Here is an 18,822-nt window from a genome sequence, read left to right on the forward strand (position 1 = left end):
GAGGAGAACATATCTCCGTCAGATAAACTAACATTGTGCAAGACGAGTAATGAAAACATCGTAAATTTCACAAACAAAAACTTTCGACCCACAAAAAAAGGAACTAACAGTTACTCCAGAACACCATCCTAGCTAATAGATCAACCAAATAAGCTGGTTCCGAGCCAGTTCGACTCTCAATGAAAGCACCAATATAGTTATTTGATTCTAACACACGCGTAGATTTCTATAGTAATTTCACTATCAACACGCGTAAGATGTCTCAGAAATTGGAAATCTGATAGATTATGAGAAAGGAAAAAACAAAGACTCAAAAAGTTTAACTCCTGACTTTGCCTCTCTCCGAGGAACCACCAAATTCATCGAACACAGTAATTCACACAGTGATAACGGTCACAGACAATGGTCTATATAGCGGTAAAACATATTGATAATGGTCACAGACATACCTGAACTGTCATTTTTTCGCGAGTTTCACACCTCAACTATCATCTATTCTGCTCGGCAGCAATGCCAACTTAAAGTAAGATTGTTAAGAATGAAACCAGAGAAGCAAATTGAATTCTCTTTTTTATATCGAAATTAAATTCAGTTTCTTGCCATTCATTTCATTTAATCCAATTAATATAAGAAACGCTGTTTTTTTTTTCATCTCGTCTCCCGGAGGATTAATAGTGTTCCCACTTACCCTCTAATGTGACTCGAACCTTCAACCTATCGGTTGATGGTGGAGGTGCTTAACTTGAACTAAGCCTCATTTGTCAATGTATACTTATTGTGTTAATTGCAATTGTCGTCTCTTGAATCTTCATCTCTACGACTTGTTGCTTCTCCTCTTCGATATTTCCAATCCCTTTTGGTCAACGAATTGTTTCTTTATCTATGCTAGATTACAAGAGTTTTAGGGCAATATATAAGAATTTACTATACAATATTACCTACCTAAAAATTGTAATATTAGTAGTATTTTTTACTGATATATATTAGTGTACATTTTTTTATTATGTGAAAATTAAGTTTTACGATAAGTGGACTTGTATATGTTACCAAGTGTTCACATCAATTTAATAAATGTGTAACAGAGAGTATATTATTGCGGCGCACGATTAACGTTCTTATGCACCCATTTCACATGTTAGGCGTATCAAGTACGAAGTTAAGCCACTGATATATATACATATTGAATTCACTGGCCTTTTCATATATTTTAAATTCTCTTAGTAAAATCGCTCGCTCCAAGTAAATAAAGAAACGCACAACAAATATTGGGACTAGTCATTACTCGATTCACAAGCAGTGGCGGATTCAGAAATTTTCTTCAGGGGGTCGAAAAATAAAAATATAAATGTGTGAATAAGCCAACAAAATATAATTTCAAGGGACGTAATAGTATATAGTCTATAGATATAAAATACTTAAAACTTATATTTTAAAGGTTTTTTTAGGCTTATACTTAAACTTATATTTTAACTTATTTTAAAGTTCTTTTTTTTTTTTTATATAGCAGATGAGGTATGTAGTCTTTTTTTAATAGCTGCTCTGTAGGAGCCCAGCTGTAGGTTTCAGTCTACTTTTAAAAAAAAAAAAAAAACCTAATGGGGATCAAACCCGCGTCCAAGCCTGATTTAGCGCCCCAAGAAATGAAGATTGTACCACTGAGCTATCCAACAACCTTATGTCAGGTGGTTCAAAATTAATATATGTACATAGACATAGATTTTCTACTTTATATATACATCATAATTTTTTACCTAGGGGATTCGGATAAACCCCCTTGCCACTACGTAGGTTCGCCCCTGTTCACAAGTGAACAAATAGAAGCCTATTCAGGATTTCTTTTCTATGAATTTAAATTTTTACAATTTTTAGTATGGAATTTAGGGTGCCGAAGTCGGCCCATAAAATCATGACCATGAGTAATTCGTTCAAGTTTGGAGGTTAATAACCTACTCATTTATTAAAGGGATCATAAAAGCTCAATAGTACTTGAACATGTCTCTATCATGACATGCATCTCAACAAACTTTCACTTACTTCATCCGTCCCTTTCTATGTGTTACCATTTTTTTTTTAGATTTTTTTTCTTTTTACCATTAATTAAATTGATCGAGTTGCTTAGACGAGGATGGGAGAGCCATTTTTCAAGCCAAACGGGCAAAATAGTATGAATTGTGGTTGTCTTGCGATTTTCAGTTGGTGTTTTTAGCCCACGGTATGGGGGTGGGCTCGGACTCCAGCATAAATTTTGGGCGAAACTTCTCCAGCGTTCCCTGGCATCCTATTAAATGGATCGGGTTGCTTTGGCGAGGCGGGAGAGCCATTTTCCAAGTCAAACGAAAGAAACGACAGGAATTGTGGATTTTTTTTACGACTTTTGATGGCCTATTAAATGGATCAGATTGCTTTGGTGGGGCTGGGAGAGCCATTTTCAAGTCAAACGGGTGAAATGACAGGAATTGCGGGCTTTTTGCGACTTTCTGTGGGGTGCTAGTCCACAATTTGAGGGTGGGCCCGGGCTCCAAAAAAAATTTTGGGTAAAACTTTTCGGCATGATTTATAGTCACACAAATATCTAAATGTTGTCTTAGACCACAAGTTTCAGAATTCTTTCTTTTTTTCTTAAATACCATGTCAAATCAAACTATACCACATAAAAATAAGATCGGGGGAGTACTTGAACAAGTCTATATCATGACATGTATCTCAACAAACTTTCACTTATTTAGCATACGTTAGGTTTGTTACACATCAACGTCAAATTGTAGGACAATCCGGTCACTTTTAATTGTGGGACTTGCAAATATAGGGAAGTAAAGATTTTTTTTCTTTTTTTTTTTTGTTGGGGGGGGAGGGTAAACCGATTAGTAGTATGTCTGTGTCGGAAGACCTTCTGATAATTTCTAGTCAGTGTATCGTGAGTGGCTTCTCAATGAATCGAATGAAACCAAAGTTTCATTTTTGGTTTAAATAAATAAATCTATGTCGACTATAATCCCTAATCTTCCAAACTAACGATGCGGGTTCGTATGTTCTATAGTCTTGTATGAAACTATTGAGTTATCAAATTGGTATCAAAGCTAGCCAAACATGTGTATAAAATTGGATAATATACAGTATTATTTTCCTGTTATGACGGTAGACACGTGATTTTTTATCTTTCCTGAGTTTTAATCCTTTTTTTTGCTTTAAATAATTATTTCAAGTCTAAGTTTTCTTAGTTACATATATTTTGATTGGTCATTTAACTTTTAAATATTTTTATTAGTATATAGTACTCCCTCCGTCCTAAATTACCCGTCCCAAATTTCCTAATTTGATGTTCCATTTTACTTGTCTTTTTTCATTAATCAAGACAAGACAATCTTTTTTCCATGTTTTACCCTTTGCATTAATTATTTTTTCTTCAAATTAAATTGCAAACATCATTTAATAGGGGTACTATGGTAAATTAGGTATGTTATTAATTATTTTTCTTAATCAATGTGTCATCTCAATTTGGGACGGATAATTTGGGACGGAGGAAGTAAATGATTAGTTAATATTTCACCATTATATTTTATTTTTATCTTTTTAAACCAAAACAAAAAAGAACCAAAACCCCATTTCCCATCTGCCCACATCACACAACAATACACATTCATATTCACTCTCACACGAGGACGGACCTATGCTAGAATTTTATGGTGATTCGGCATCCGTTACATTTAATACGCACTAGGTATAAGCATTAAAAATGTATAAAAAATTGTATAGAATTTTTCTTTTTCTTAAAAAAAAAATACCTTTAAAATCAAGAAGATAGTTGAGTGTTTTGCTTTTTAGGCGAAACCTCAAAGCTTTGGGTGTCAATATATATGTTCGAACCTCCAGAACGACACCCACAACCCTTAAATTCCGGTTCCGCAACTAGACTCTCACATCACACAACAATACCTAACCTAATCAAACCCCCATTTCCCATCTTCCCACATCACACAATATTACACACACACACACAACTTACTCTCATTTCACACAACAATATCTAATCTAACCACACATCACACTACAATGCACACTCACTCTCACATCACGCAACAATACTTGAACTAACCACACATCACACAACTCACATTCACTCTCCCTCTAACAACACACATTGATACCTAACCTCAAATACCTTAGCACATAACACATTCTATATAAAGGAGCTAGCTAGGAGCACACAAAGAAGAACCAAACAACACATAGAATAAATAGGAGATAAGGCACAAAGAGGAGAGGGATAGCAATAGACATGGTGGAGGGGTGTGTAGGGGGGGGGTGGGGGGGTGGGGAATAGAGAGGATGAAGAAGGTCTTCATAGTTTGCTTTCTTTCATCTTCATCACCCTATAAACGTTTACATGCACAGAGTGTCCAAGCTATCAATAGTGTCTGGTTATCGTAATTTTTCTTATTTTCTGTTAATAAAATCGATCTCTTTATTGAGTATTTGGAGTCATGTTCATTACATTCTGAGTTGGAACTCCACTTATTTCTTAGCTTCAAGAAAAAAAAAGGTTTCTTTCATTTCAGGCTTATACCACAATTGTTATTGTTCACCGGTGGTCTTGTATTCCTACTAAGAGACACAATATTCATAATCAGTTTTTTTCTTTTCAAATACGGTTATTCAGTATTTAAAAGGTAACAAGCATAAGATAAGTCAAACAACAGTATGCATATACACCCATCATAATATATGGCAATTGGGGCCATTATTGTTGCAGCCACAACATGGCGGTATACGGTGAAAACACAAGGGCTCATTGCCTTATCTACGGTTGTCTTGGATATGATATCATATCCAAACAGAATGAATTGTAGAGTAATAACAAGCAAAAAGAATGTGTTCAAGCCATTTTTGTTGTTTGTTACTCTGTAATTCATTCTGTCTGGATATGACATCATATACAAGACCATCCTTGGATAAGGGAATGAGCCCCTATGTGTTTACCATATACAGTCATGCCATGGCCGCAACAATAATGGCTCCAATTGGCATATATTACAATAGGTGTATATGCATATGTTTGTTTGTGTTATCTCATGCTTGTTGCATTTTAAATAATGAAGAACCGAATTAAAAAAAAAAAAACTGATTATGAATCTTGTATCTTTTAATGAGATTACAAAAGACTATCAATGAGCAAAAATAGTACTAGTAATAAGCATGAAATGAATTAAGCCATTTTTTTCTTGAAGCTACGAAATAGTGTAGTTTGGAAAGAATCATAATGTAGTGAATATGACTCCAAATACTCAATAGAGAGATTGATTATACTAACAAATTGAATTATGAAAATTACAATAACCAAGCACTATTTGATAGAGGGATTTCTTGGCTTTAATTTGTAGAAAACCAGAAAACTTAGCTTTGTTCTTGGTGAGTAGAAGAGGTAATGTTAGAAATTATCAAAATTACTTCGACATAAATATTAATTTTAATAATTTCCTATCTACTATTGTTGTTGCAAACTAGGTTTTTTTTCATTACCGTCATAAATAACAGTAAAGAACAGAAACATTGAAACATATTCACTTAGAAAGAGGAAGCAAAATAACAAGTATCATATTTTCATACATAATCCCCAAAAATTTCATTCATTCATTAAGGATTTTTTTTTCACATATCTAACTGGTTTACTTGCGATATGTCTAGTTAAAGGGAGTTTTTCTTGAACAGTTGACTGAGTATCCCAGTTGAAGAGCATATATTACCTGCAACCACTAACATAATCGATCTTCATGTACCTTCCAATCACAATATACATCAGGATTGTGAACGAGTATTATTCATGTTAAACAACTCAAAAAGCCCCCGGTTCTCTCTTGAAGGTGACAAGGAAGGGTGCCATTTTCTCCAGGAATAATGAACTACCTGGTTCTATCATGTATAGTAACCGTTGCCAGTTTAATATCCATGTAAATAACATTTTACTCTCACCATACTCGGAGTTTCATTTACTGTGCTCACAAGAAAGGTAGTTAAGAGTTAAAGGTACCTGCGTGCATTTTTGGGGTTCCAGGACGAAAAAAGAAAAGAAAGTACAGACTTTTGAGCATATAAAGACATGGTCATTTTTTGTTTCAAATGTAGATGTTCACATTGTTAAAAGTCTTGGTGTAAATTATCTATCATCTTGATGTTACGTCTATTACAGATTTTGTATACTCCCCTGCAACTTCAAAGTGAGGAAGGATGAAATCTGTTTCGCGATGCATATACGCCACCACTAGGTGCATTTTGATGAAAATTTACCCTAGCCGGGAAAAAGTATTTTAAAGCTTAGATGCAAGTGATGTTTTAACACATTAGTGAGAAATCTACATCAACAAAATGCACTAATTCGCTACAAGAACATCTCCGCATCTGAAATGACTATATTAAATGAATCCTATGACTAGCAGCTGGCACCGATACTATTGAATGAAAACAAAGTTATATTATGACTGATAAATCTTACCAGAATAAGTGCAGGGCATCATAGAGCAGGGAAGCAGTCATCTTTCGGAATATTTTCAGGTAGAAGTTACTGCAGTCATTTGTTGCACAAGTATTTCCTCAATTCTATCTGTGAAACCTGAGATAGTCTGCCGTGCATTTGTATCCAATGAGTTTGCCACTTCCTGAAAAGATGAAATGAAATAAAGATCGGAAGGACAAAAAACTAGGATAGCGTCGAACCTGTCGAATAGTTTTCTAACTTTATGGTCTCAAAACAACTCGAAAAGCCCCTGGTTCTCTCTTGAAGAGTCCGAGCAACTTAGCCCAATTGTATAGATGACTAGGTGGAGTTTGTAGAGAATCAGTTGATTATGTAAATTACTTTTTGGTATACCACTTGTATACGGTCTTTCAATGGTGGCCGTGTTTATGAAATGAAATATGTTTACTTGATAAAAAAAAAGGGGTCCAACCATCCCTTTCTTTCCACAAGAACAACCGATTAACATGAATCTTTTACATTCATATAAAGCCAATAACTGACGCGTCCCAACTTTTTTCCTACTAATTTGAAACACTTTTAGGAGGCAATTTACCCTTTTTTTTTTTAGCAGGAAATACCTAATATCAGAAATTTAGGAATTTGATGGGTTTGCTAGTCATATAATCTATAACAGCGATACAAATAAGCAACTTACCGCAACCTTACAAAGGAGGGTCAAAGATATCTCTTGTGAGTACTGACTTGAGCTCTTGAGAGACATCAGGGTTAAACCAGAGCTGATTAGTGGCCAACCTTGAGGTAGCTTTATGAAAGCATCAACTCCACCAACCATATGAGCTACTATCGTCTCTTCTCTATCCACGTAATCAAATGTATGCCTGTTTGATTTGAGTAGATACAAGTACAAAATTCAAAAATAGATCAAATAAACATAACATCAGAGAACAAGAGAAAAAAATACTTAAAGCCAGTTTGTACGTATAAATTTGGTCCTCTTTCTCCACCTTCTGCATAATTTTCTGGTCCCTTCTCATGTCAGGACTAGGATTTTCCATACACAGTCCATGCTTATTCAATTTACGAAGCTTCTCCTTCTTTCATCAGATTTATACAGTTTAGCGCATATTCTTCGACTCCACTAATTTCGAAGGATTTCTCACTTACACGAAGAATAACTTCCTCACCATAATATTAACTCCCATAACTGTAGAATAGGACTACGTTATTCAGTAATCTAATCTATTAGTCACATTAAGATTCCGATGGATGATGTCAAAATAAATATAGACTTGACCACCTTTCTCCAACTACCACTTCAGATTGTTGCAGTTACTAACTCCAATTTGAACTCCTAGACTCTTTCGTATTTATTCCAATAGTCCACTTACGAAACCAGTTATTCAACACAATATTTCAGCACTGCTCCTATGCCATAAACCCTCAATGAGATGACAACACCAAGAACATGCCCGATGTAATACCACAAGTGGGGTCTGGGGAGGGTACGATGTACGCAGACCTTTTTTGAACACTGGTAAATTTGTATTCTTCTGCATTAAGGGCAGGATGTATGCAGACCTTAACCCTACCTTTTGGGTAGAGAGGTTGTTTCCGATAAACCCTTTAATGAGACGCTCGTGATAAAAATCAATCCCTTCTTCAACAGATCCCTCGTTACCAGCGTAACTAACTTTCGCTCTTTTTTAGTAGAGAAGAATCTTGTAACTAGTCTTTAGATTTATTTTCGCGACTATTTTTTTTAAGATTTATGTATATGACCCAGCTTGTGACTATAGAGTTGCAACATGTGGAGCTCATCTTAGTACTTGTAACTCTTATGATCAGCACCATGCCAGACCTTTAATTTTGTCCTCTGGAAGCCAAAAATTTAGCTCTCCTTTGTAGCATACAAGCAGTGCGTCCTAAGGTACAATATGAAACATCTATGGGAGGGTTTTTTAAAAAAAAAAAATTAGGTGTAACGAACATGAATAAAGCACCAGAAATTGATAAATGAAGTTCTAAAATCATGATTGACACGATTATGAATAAATGTACAACAAACCTCTGCAGAACGATCTTAAGTTCTTAACTCAAATTGCATGCACAAAGTACAAAATAAGGACTAACCTTGCACTATTTGCACTCTTCACAAGAAATCGCCTTAACGTGCAGAGAACAATTCGATCTTGCACACTTTTAACGAACCACTCTAAAGAAGATCGCTTTTCAAGGACTCCCACAGGAGAATAGACCTGTCTGGAATCAGTTGCACTGTGTGAATTTTCATAGTAGCAGAATGAGAGTTGAACCACAGATAAATCATGTTGTAAATTACTTCCAAAATAGTAAGTAAACACCAATCACGCTGCAAATATCAACTAAAAACTTCGCATCAAATTTGACTTTAAATAATAAAGGATCATGATTTATGCTCAAGCCAAAACTTAGTGAGACCAGTAGAGTGTAAGAGTAAAATGCAAAGGAAACACACCTGAAGGATTTTGCAGCATCGGTTATTTCACTTATAGATACATCATTTGGGAAAATCTGAAGAGCATCACCAAAGAGTAGATTAGGGTACAATAGGCCAGAAATGGCAACATTATATCTTAATGACCAATAAAAACTAAGGAAAGCAAGCAGCTAATTCAACAAAGGAAGAAAACAAAAGCAGCTTGCAGATAAACCCAATGATTCAGTCGGTTATAACTTAAAACCAACCAATATGCTGAATAACACCAAACAGTAGATTTTTAATTTCGGCATATGCTTGTTGTATCTCATATTAACTGTTCCACCACTTAATTACTCAATGTGTTATGCTAAGCTTGTATTGCTACTAGATATCTGATGGTAATATAAATTTATAATAGTCAAACATAACAAATTCTCTACACGAGGGAACCGAAATTACACAATTTAATTAATTGAATTTCAAGTATGTTGAGTCATATATCACAAGGACCAAAAACATAATTTACCAACAACTTAGGGACCAAAAATGCAGTTATCTCTAATTCTTATGTCGCATACCTCAACGTGTTTTAGCTCCATGGTTCCATCCATCAGTTCAATTAACAACTCATGATTTTGCTCTGGTGGTTCAGCAACATCTATTGTATGGTTGTGGGGCAAGTTTTCTAAGTTTGGGATAAAAGTTCTTAAAGATAATCTGATATGGTTCCCCTCAAATTCTACTATCTTAAGACCAGAAAATGCATCTTCAATCTGCTCTATAGCCTCGAACCTGATTATATTGCAAAATTAAGTGCACCGGAGTTAGACAAGAGAGAGTACGACGAACCATGCAAAATTTATTTACGAAAATACCTGTTGAAAGTACTCTCAAGATCTTCCAACGACTTCAAATTCAATTTGCTCTTCTCAAGCTGATTACCTAATTCAAAGATCTACATACAAAAGGGGTATCCTTAATTTTCTTTTAAGGAAATAACACAACAGCCAAATATGCTTTGACAGTTCCCCAGTAGAAAGATTGTTATGCAATGTGATAATTGAGACTATCAATAGACTAAATAATTGTTGATGCGCCAGTAACTGACAGCAAGATTTGCATTTAAATAATGATATCAAGCTACTCTAAGTTAAAAAAAAAAAAAAAATTAAAAAGTTGTAAGAACCTTGAAGTTATATTCTGCCGGTGCACTTGACAAGTTTCCTTTATTGAGTACTCTTCCTTGTTCAAGTCCCTAAAATATAAGGTAAGATACAATAAGTATATTAGTAACATGCAAATGAACAAAGTTTTGAGTTCTGAGATTCAGAGGAAGCATGATAAGATTGACGCATTAGACTTGGGTAAATAGAAGAGGGAACAATATAGAAAAAGTGCAAGAAATTGTTTACCTAGAAAGAAAAATTTCAGCTTTCTAATCAAAGGGTAATTTTCTTTAAGGTAATTTGATCAAATTTAACTGGTTCAGCAGTATAACAAAAGTATCCTTGCTAATATTCCACTTGAAAATATTTCATGACTGACAACTTACCATTATTTTTTAAATGACATGACCACGCAGAAGAATTATGTAATGATTGCAACTGAGAATAAGTGATACACCATAAAGCTAATGAATTGTCCTTCCAAGCCCCATAAAGAAGACAAAAGTTTCAATAATGCAACTCATTAGCTGTTGATCAAATTTTAAGTTCTTCCCACAATTTTCTTCACATAGAACTTGAGATTGTAGAGTCGACTCACGAGCAAACAAAAGGCAACCACAACCTTCCATTTTCCCTCATCGTCTTAAGAAAATAAACACAACATTTTAACTTACATCCAACCAAAATAAGAGATATTAAACAAAATCAAGCGGCAGTGAAAGCTAAGAATTTAGAAGTACCAGCTTCTTAATGTTAGTTCCAGAATGCATGACTCCATTTCTCACTATAATTCAGGATGACAAAAATGCTCCCAAAACATGACAGATGCCATCTTCCGCAACACCAGCCTTACATTTTCAAACTCCTCCCCATATTCATAGAATTTACTGGAGACTAGTGAGGAAGTAATTTGTTCGTTTCTAAATATCACATCCTTTACATGTCTTTCGCATCAATGAAACTACCAAGGATTTCAAATGTGTCACCAAATAAGAACATGATGATCCCACTTTGTATCTTTAAGGAAGAAAAATTATAAAAATTTGCTCTTGTGTTCTCCCTATACAGAGATGATAATGGTACACATGCAACAGAATGGATGTCCATAATGGTAAACATGCAACAGAATGGACGTCCATTACTGCCAAAAAAGCTTGCAATATTGTCAAAAACTTAGGCACTTCCACAAATAGTAATAGCTTCGGTATAGATTTGGATCACACAGGAATTAGAAATTGTCACAGTTTACATTCTTCCACCCACATGCAATTTATTTGATATCTCACCTCAACGCTTTAGTTCGGGCAGCAGCCAGATACCATAAAACGATAGCATGTCCAATTTCTTAAGGAACCAACAAGTAAACATGTTTCCTAAACCTGCAACCAATCCCCCTCCACCCCACCCTGATCAACAAACTTAGTTTATATTCAAGTAGAATAAGCGGATGAACAGAAACAAACCAGTGATTCAATGATCTCCAAAGGACAACTAAGGCCTTCAATCTCATTCACCAATTTGCTATAACCTACAGAAAAAGCAAACGTTTCAAAATCAAACGTCAAGCACGTGTCGCAATCCCACAAATATCTGAATTTTCCAAAACCACCAGGAGTCCTTAATACCTTCAACATATTCCTTTGAAAGCCTCTCAATTTCTTCTTCTATTTTTGCATTCTTAGCCTCCTCTGCACTTAGCTCATTCTTCAAATATTTCCAAAATTCATCTGATGTAGCAAACACAAGAAATTAAATGGCAGATAAAGCTCCCTCCAAACAGATACGTGTATGCCTATGTAAAGCTCCCCCAAAACATATGTGTGTGTGTGGTGTATTGTACACAGCACACAGACACATGGAGGGAAAAACAAGATATGAAAAGCTTTTCTTCTACCTAAATCCTGATCAGATGAGAAGCTGACTTCTGAAGCATCACATAATATCTGCTCCACCTTGCTCTGCAAAATCATACCCAGTAAAAAAACACGACTTGGATAGAAAAATATAGTGAACATGACAAGCCGTCAAAAGAAACATGAAATGATCCATTCACCAAAAGATAACCTCTCTTGCTCTCATCAATTTGTCTATTCCTTGTCCCTTATCAAGAGTCAATTTGATCTTTTTTAGGAGCTAACGTGTTTGGTATTGGTAAAAATGCATTCTAAGATGAACTCATTTTTCATTGTTTGGTTATCTTATCTAGCTTTTGGTCATAGATTTTGGGAGTAGTTTTTGAAAATTTATCTTCAAACACTTGTTTGGCCATGAAATTTGATTAAGATTTTGAAAAACTGATCTTCAAGTATTTTCAAGTTCCGAAAAACTAGCTCAAACCAGTTTTTGGGACTTCCACTCATAAAACTTCAATTTCAAGTAAAATGCATGTCTAAACACAACTTCAAAAACTCAAATTTCCAAGTTTAAAGTTTCAACTTCAAAATCTATGGCCAAACGGGAGTGAAAAATGTTCTCTTCAATGAAAAAAATTTCCACCTAAAAGTGGAAAATAACTTCTTTTAGCTAATGAAAGAACTCATTTTCCTCTCCAAATATCCCAAATTTTACTCCATGTTACTTGCGATATTGTTTTCAACCTTAACATAAAAAAAAAAAACAGTAGGTGATTTCTTTCCATCTATTCTGGCCTCGGTCGACAGAGTTATCGAGGTGCGAACAAGCTAGCTTGGACACCACGGTCATAAAAATAATAAGAAAATACAAATAAAAAAGCTTCTTTAGCTAATAAAAAACACACTAGGTGATTTTTCCTATCTATTCTAGCCTCGGTCGACAGAGTTATCGAGGTGCGAGCAAGCTAGCCAGGACACCACAGTCATAAGAATAATAAGAAAATACAAATAAAAAAGTTTCTTTAGCTAATAAAAGAACTCATTTTCCACTCCAGATATCCCAACTTTTACTCCATTTACTTGTGACATTGTTTTCAACCATAACATAACAAAAATACTAGGTGATTTCTTCTCATCTCTAGCCTCGGTCGAAAAAGTTGTCGAGGTGCGAGCAAGCTGGCCTGGACACAACGGTCATAAAAAAAAACAATAAGAAAATACAAATAAAATATCTTCTTTAGCTAATACAAGAACTCATTTTCCTCTCCAAATATCCCAACTTTTACTCCATGTTACTTGCGACAATTGCTTTCAACTTAACTAAAAAAAAACACTAGTTGATTCCTTCCTATCTATTCTAGCCTCGATCGACAGAATTGTCGAGGTGCGAGCAAGCTATCCTGGACATCACGGTCATAAAAAATAACAAGAAAATACAAATAAAATAGCTTCTTTTAGCTAATAAAAGGACTCATTTTCCTCTCCAAATATCCCAATTTTTACTCCATGTTACTTGTGACATTGTTTTCAACCTTAAAAAACAATAGGTAATTTCTTCCCATTTATTCTAGCCTTAGTGTATAGAATTGCCGAGGTGCGAGCAAGCTAGCCCGGACACTACAATCACAAAAAAATAACAAGAAAATACAAATAAAATAGCTTCTTTAGCTAATAAAAGAACTCATTGACTCTCCAAATATCCCAATTTTTACTTCATGTTACTTGTGACATTGTTTTTAACCTTAACAAAAATAAATAAATAAATAAATAATAGGTGATTTCTTCCTATTTATTCTAGCCTCGGTTGACAAAGTTGTGAGGTGCAAGCAAGCTGGCCCGGATACTACGGTCATAGGAAAAATAATAAGAAAATAAAATAAAATAGAAAAAACAAATTCATTTTTCTATTTATTTAGTTTATTTTACCTCAAATTGAAGTGTACAATCTTCGAGTAATTTCTTCAATTCTAAACCAAATTCTTCTGGCTCTTCCACACTTCTTTGAATTTCTCTAAGCTCTTTAATTTTCCTATTTTTACCATATTCAAAAACAACAAACACTAAAAATTAAAAAGCATAAATTTACTTTAGTATAAAATTAAAATTAAGAAGAAAAAAAAATAAAGTACCTTCTAAGAGAATCAACATCATTTTCACTTGAATTTTCCATTTTTTGCTCCAATTTTTGTATTTTCTTCAGTTTTTTTTTTAATTATTAATTTTGCTGTAATTTAAACTCCCGCCATTGTTATAAGGAGGAAGAGGAAGTAGATGTGGATCAGTAAGAGGCCCATGTATTATTTTGGATTTTTTGGATTGGCCCATTTATATAAGCCCATTAAATTCTGGCCCAACTTCTCATTAAAAGGGAAAATGACATAAACATACACCTTATTACAAAAATTCTACCCTTACAAAGTAATTACAAAAATTTCAACTAATTATGTATCTTCGTTGGATGTATCAAGAGTTAATTATACATCTCAACAGACTCAAAATAAAAAAAAATATCAGGAGCTAATTACGTTTCTTTACAAAGGAAAAAACGTATCTTTATTGAATGTATCGGGAGCTAATTATGTATCTCGACAGACCCAAAATTGAAGTTTTCAATAGTATGCAAAATGTCAGAATTCTCTGTAATTAAGCTTCAAACTATCAAAATTTATGTTGTTTATGCAAAAGAAAAACATTCACATTTCCAAATTTTGTGGTTTACTGACAGAAACAACGATAGTTTGAGTTATAATTATCAAATATAGTGATAGTTTGAATAATTACTAAGCATAACTAGACTTTGTATTAGCTATGCAACAGTTTCTGAAATTCATTTTGTAGTTGTGAAACAACAATGGATACAAAATTATTGTATCACTGATACAATGCGAATTTCTGAAACTCTGGTTGTGTTTGATGATTTTTTTAAAACTACCGCTAAGTTTGATAAATCTAGTGTATAAGTTTGCCTAATTAGGTGATTATCCTTTAGCTTATTTTTAAGTGCTTTTTTATTTTTCATAGTGTAATTAAAAAATAAAAAAATAAAAATAAAAAAAGGTGGTACAAAGGCAGTTTGTTTTTTGCTCGATAAAATTTTTTGGGGAAAAAACTAATTGTTGCTCAAAAGTATTTTTAGAATTTAGTTGTGAAACAAAAACTGCTTTTCAAAATTAACTGATTTAGAAGTTTGATAAATTAGACGGTTAATATACATATTGATTAAACATTTTTTGGAGCAACATAATACGTAAAAATGTTGCAGATGTATGACTAATATGAATTGTGATGAAATGATTGAGATCTCTTCATCTTTAACCAAAATTTATGTTCAAGTCATGGGCATAGAGAAAACGTGAGTCAACATGAACATGTATTTCAAAAGGTTGCAAATGAGATCCAAATAAGTTTTATAAGATAAACAAGAAAACATTGCAAACAAAATTAAAGAGGTCATAAAATAAACAGAAAGACAAAAGAGAGTTCTCTTTTATAGAAAAGTTGAAATCAAGTTTTAAGGCTTTTTTTGCTTAATTTATGAATAATAAAAATCATGCAGATTGGACCTAGATGATTTTGTGGGGGGTATAGAACTCGTGATAGAAGAACAACCACTCTTTTGCTAGAAGAAATCAATAGAATTATGTGTATAAATTCTCTTCTTAATTGTGTTAAAGTGTGCGAAATTAAATATACATTTATAATTGTTAATATTTAACCTTGTAGACTACGTAATTTTCTAGTGAAGGGCGTGCACCGAACCACCCTTCACCTAAGGCGGCTCGGCCCATGCGTATGAGTCAATCCAACCAAAGTGTAGTGGTCGTTCCCGTGAGACGTGTGGGGATCAAAAGTTCAAGATCATTCATTTCTAAAGTCATTTGGTGAAATATTCCATGAATACACACATAAAATGTTTTTATTTGCAAAAACATGGGTGAATTAAATTTAATATACATTCATAATACATGTTAAACATTTACACACCATATAATTTTCTATCGAAAGACTTACACCGGACTACCCTTCACCTAAGGTGGCTCGGCCCATGCATATGAGTCAATCCAACCAAAGTGTAGTGGTTGTTCCAATGAGACATGTGGGATCAAAAGTTCAAGATCATTCATTTCTAAAGCCATTTGGTGTAATTTTCCATGAATATACACACATAAAAGCAAAAAACGGGTGCATTTAGTCTAGTTATAATATTATAAGATCCAATATTGAGCTCATGTGGAGATCTTTAGCGTAACTAGTAAAGTTGTTGTCATGCGATCAGAAATCTCTATTCAAGCCGTGGAATTAGACTCTCATAGAAATGTACTTAGAATAAGGCTGCGTACAATAGACTCGATCTTATGGTCCGACCCTTCCTCGAACCCCATGCATAGTAGGAGCTTTAGTGTACTGACCGTCTTAAATTGAATTTGTTGAATAAACCTCTTATACTCTACTCTAGCAGGTCTCTCTATATAGCGCATCAGAATCACTTCCTCATACACAACAAAAAAAAAAGAAGCTAAACACAAAATGTATCTAAGAAACATTTCTGTTTTTTCCATCTCTTTCTTCCTTTTTTTCTTGCTTTTGGCTTCACAAACCAAAGCAAACAACAACTCAAATCTTATTGAAAAAGCATGCACAATTTATAATAAACCAAATTGGGACTTTGATTTCTGCATAAAACTATTAAACTCTGATCCAAAAATCTCATCAGCACAAACTCCATTTGATTTAGCTATAGTTATTATTCAAGCAGGAAATTCCCATGCATCACAAACTCAAGACTACATAAATAAAAAGCATAGTCATGAAAGTGGCACTAGTCCTCTTGTTTCTTCAGCATTGAGTGTGTGTAGCAAATGGTATGGTTCGTTTTTCATATGCCAAAAACGTTTAGATATTTTTATTTCGATTTGAGTAAAGCATCTGGTATTCTCTGAACTATGACCAAATTTGCTACGATACACTCAATTTTACATGGGTCCTATTACCCTGTGAACTCAATTTTAGTATATTTTTGTCACCCTTTTCAGCTGATGTGACACATTTTGGCACCTTTGACGTGGGTTCCATTTTTATTTTATAAAGGTGTCATGTCAACATAAAAGGGTGACAAAAATACGCTAAAATTGAGTTCAGGAGGGTAATAAGATCCATGTGAAGTTGGAGTGTGTCGTAGCAACTTTGGGCATAGTTCGAGAGGTACTGGATGCTTATCTTTTTCGAGTTTTTTGTGCGTGTGATGAGATTATTCATCAGCGGAGCTAGTAACATGGGACTTTTTCTTTAGTATAACACATGGTTTGAGTTGAAGCTACTGAGTTCTAAGCCCACGACTTAGCTTCTTGCATAAACGTATGTTGATTTGTGTGACAATCTCAAGCACTCCACGCACCTTTTTTTCTTTCATAAGCCAAACTTCTTGCTTGTTCTAACACCATTTTGAATTATGTGGTCGTCTCATTTTTGACAGGACCAGTAGCACTTTTAGTCCCTCAATTATTGATAAATTATGATTTTAGTCACTAGCAAATCTAACGAAGCCCATTAAATCTTCAATTAATTGAATTGTGCACCTTCATCCCTTAATTGCAAGTATATTCACAAATTTATCATAATTATTAAGTGTGTCGTTATTTAATTATTCTATGTATTATGCTAAGTTTGTGTTGTTACTTCATATGTGATGGTAATATAATTCGATAGCTAGTCCACTATGACATATTCTACATGAAGGGACCAAAAACCCTTATTTTAAATTAATAGAAGGTAAAATATGTTGATGCATTTATTCGAAGGACTAAAAGAAGAATTTATCAATCATTTAGTGACGAAAGTTGTTATTATCTATCTTTCTAATAGCATAACTTTTAACTAATGAAATTTAAATATATAATCTTAAACTTTTTATGAGATCATTATCAAATACGTGAACATTTTTTTTGAACTTTTTATAGTTGCTATAAGGTTTGAACTAAAGAATCTCTTGCTTATTCTAATATCATATTGAATTGATTGACTTTGACATTCATCTCATTTGAAAATTCAATTACTATCAGAAAGAACATGCACCAACTACTACTTAATTATATTATACAAGGGCAGACCTACAAGGATGTCAGGGGTTCGGGTTCATAAATTATATTGTATGTATATGTATAGAATAGATTTTATACTAACTTTGTTCACTTGAACCAACGATGAATCATATAGTCCAGTGGTATTAGGCCGCACCATTTGGGCCGCTAGCTAACCCTCACGTTATAGGTTCGATTCTTGCTAGGCATGTAGGCTTACTTAGTATTCTTTTAAAGTTTTATCATCTGCTGGTTATGTACAACTACAACTACTACTTTAAAAAAACATTTTAGTTATAATTTTTTTTCAAATCGCCTGAATGAAAATCCTGGATCCGATACTGATATTATGTCTCAACGACAGGTATGGTGGTGTTGTTGGAGCATTTGTGACTGCATTAGATGATGTTCAAGAGAAGAAGTTTCAATCAGCTAGTGATCATGTTGAATCAGCTAATTATTATGCTATGAATTGTGAAGAGGCATTTGCTTCAAGAAATGTTAAAGATGATGGAATTTCAAAGGGTGATAATCTTGTTATGTATTTCAGTTTATCTGCTGGAGTTATTATCAATGTTCTTGGAGGAAATTAAACAACTAATTATACCACTTTTTGATCTTTTGGTTTGTTAACTCCTTTGGTATTGTATGGGGCAATAAATATAATCTATTTTAGCTTATTTAAGTGAATACAATCAAAATCTCTATGTGTGATGTCAAAACTAGTTTAATTTGATTTTAGAGATAATGCATCAAAATTCTTCTAAACTTCTCCCCAATTTACTTTAGCACTTAA

The 18,822-nt window shown here is 33.8% G+C and overlaps 2 protein-coding genes across 5 annotated transcripts; one reads left to right on the forward strand and one right to left on the reverse strand.

The window, feature by feature from the left end:
• Window positions 1-5,584: 5,584 nt before the first annotated feature.
• On the reverse strand, window positions 5,585-14,236 carry LOC107864490. Of its 4 annotated transcripts, none has more exons than XR_007053327.1 (13): window positions 14,079-14,236; window positions 13,876-13,978; window positions 11,991-12,054; window positions 11,722-11,823; window positions 11,560-11,624; window positions 10,117-10,185; window positions 9,806-9,885; window positions 9,509-9,722; window positions 8,967-9,022; window positions 8,603-8,731; window positions 7,173-7,350; window positions 6,488-6,650; window positions 5,585-5,741 (listed from the first exon to the last, which is right to left on the reverse strand). XR_007053327.1 is itself a non-coding variant. In XM_016710866.2 (12 exons), exons 1-12 carry the CDS (start codon window positions 14,117-14,119, stop codon window positions 6,543-6,545), a joined length of 1,215 nt encoding a protein of 404 aa, XP_016566352.2. In that variant the 5' UTR covers window positions 14,120-14,235; the 3' UTR covers window positions 5,585-6,542. The 4 variants fall into 4 exon arrangements, 1 of the variants encoding a protein (XP_016566352.2); XR_001672651.2 differs by having other exon boundaries at window positions 7,167-7,350; window positions 14,079-14,235; XR_007053326.1 differs by having other exon boundaries at window positions 5,585-5,750; window positions 7,167-7,350; window positions 14,079-14,235.
• Window positions 14,237-16,430: 2,194 nt separating this feature from the next.
• Window positions 16,431-18,784, forward strand: LOC107866562 (putative invertase inhibitor). Its single transcript, XM_016712593.2, has 2 exons — window positions 16,431-16,811; window positions 18,391-18,784. Exons 1-2 carry the CDS (start codon window positions 16,477-16,479, stop codon window positions 18,617-18,619), a joined length of 564 nt encoding a protein of 187 aa, XP_016568079.2. The 5' UTR covers window positions 16,431-16,476; the 3' UTR covers window positions 18,620-18,784.
• The last annotated feature ends 38 nt before the right edge of the window (window positions 18,785-18,822 follow it).

Source organism: Capsicum annuum, chromosome 3 (assembly GCF_002878395.1).
Source record: "Capsicum annuum cultivar UCD-10X-F1 chromosome 3, UCD10Xv1.1, whole genome shotgun sequence".
NCBI classification, from domain to species: domain Eukaryota; kingdom Viridiplantae; phylum Streptophyta; class Magnoliopsida; order Solanales; family Solanaceae; genus Capsicum; species Capsicum annuum.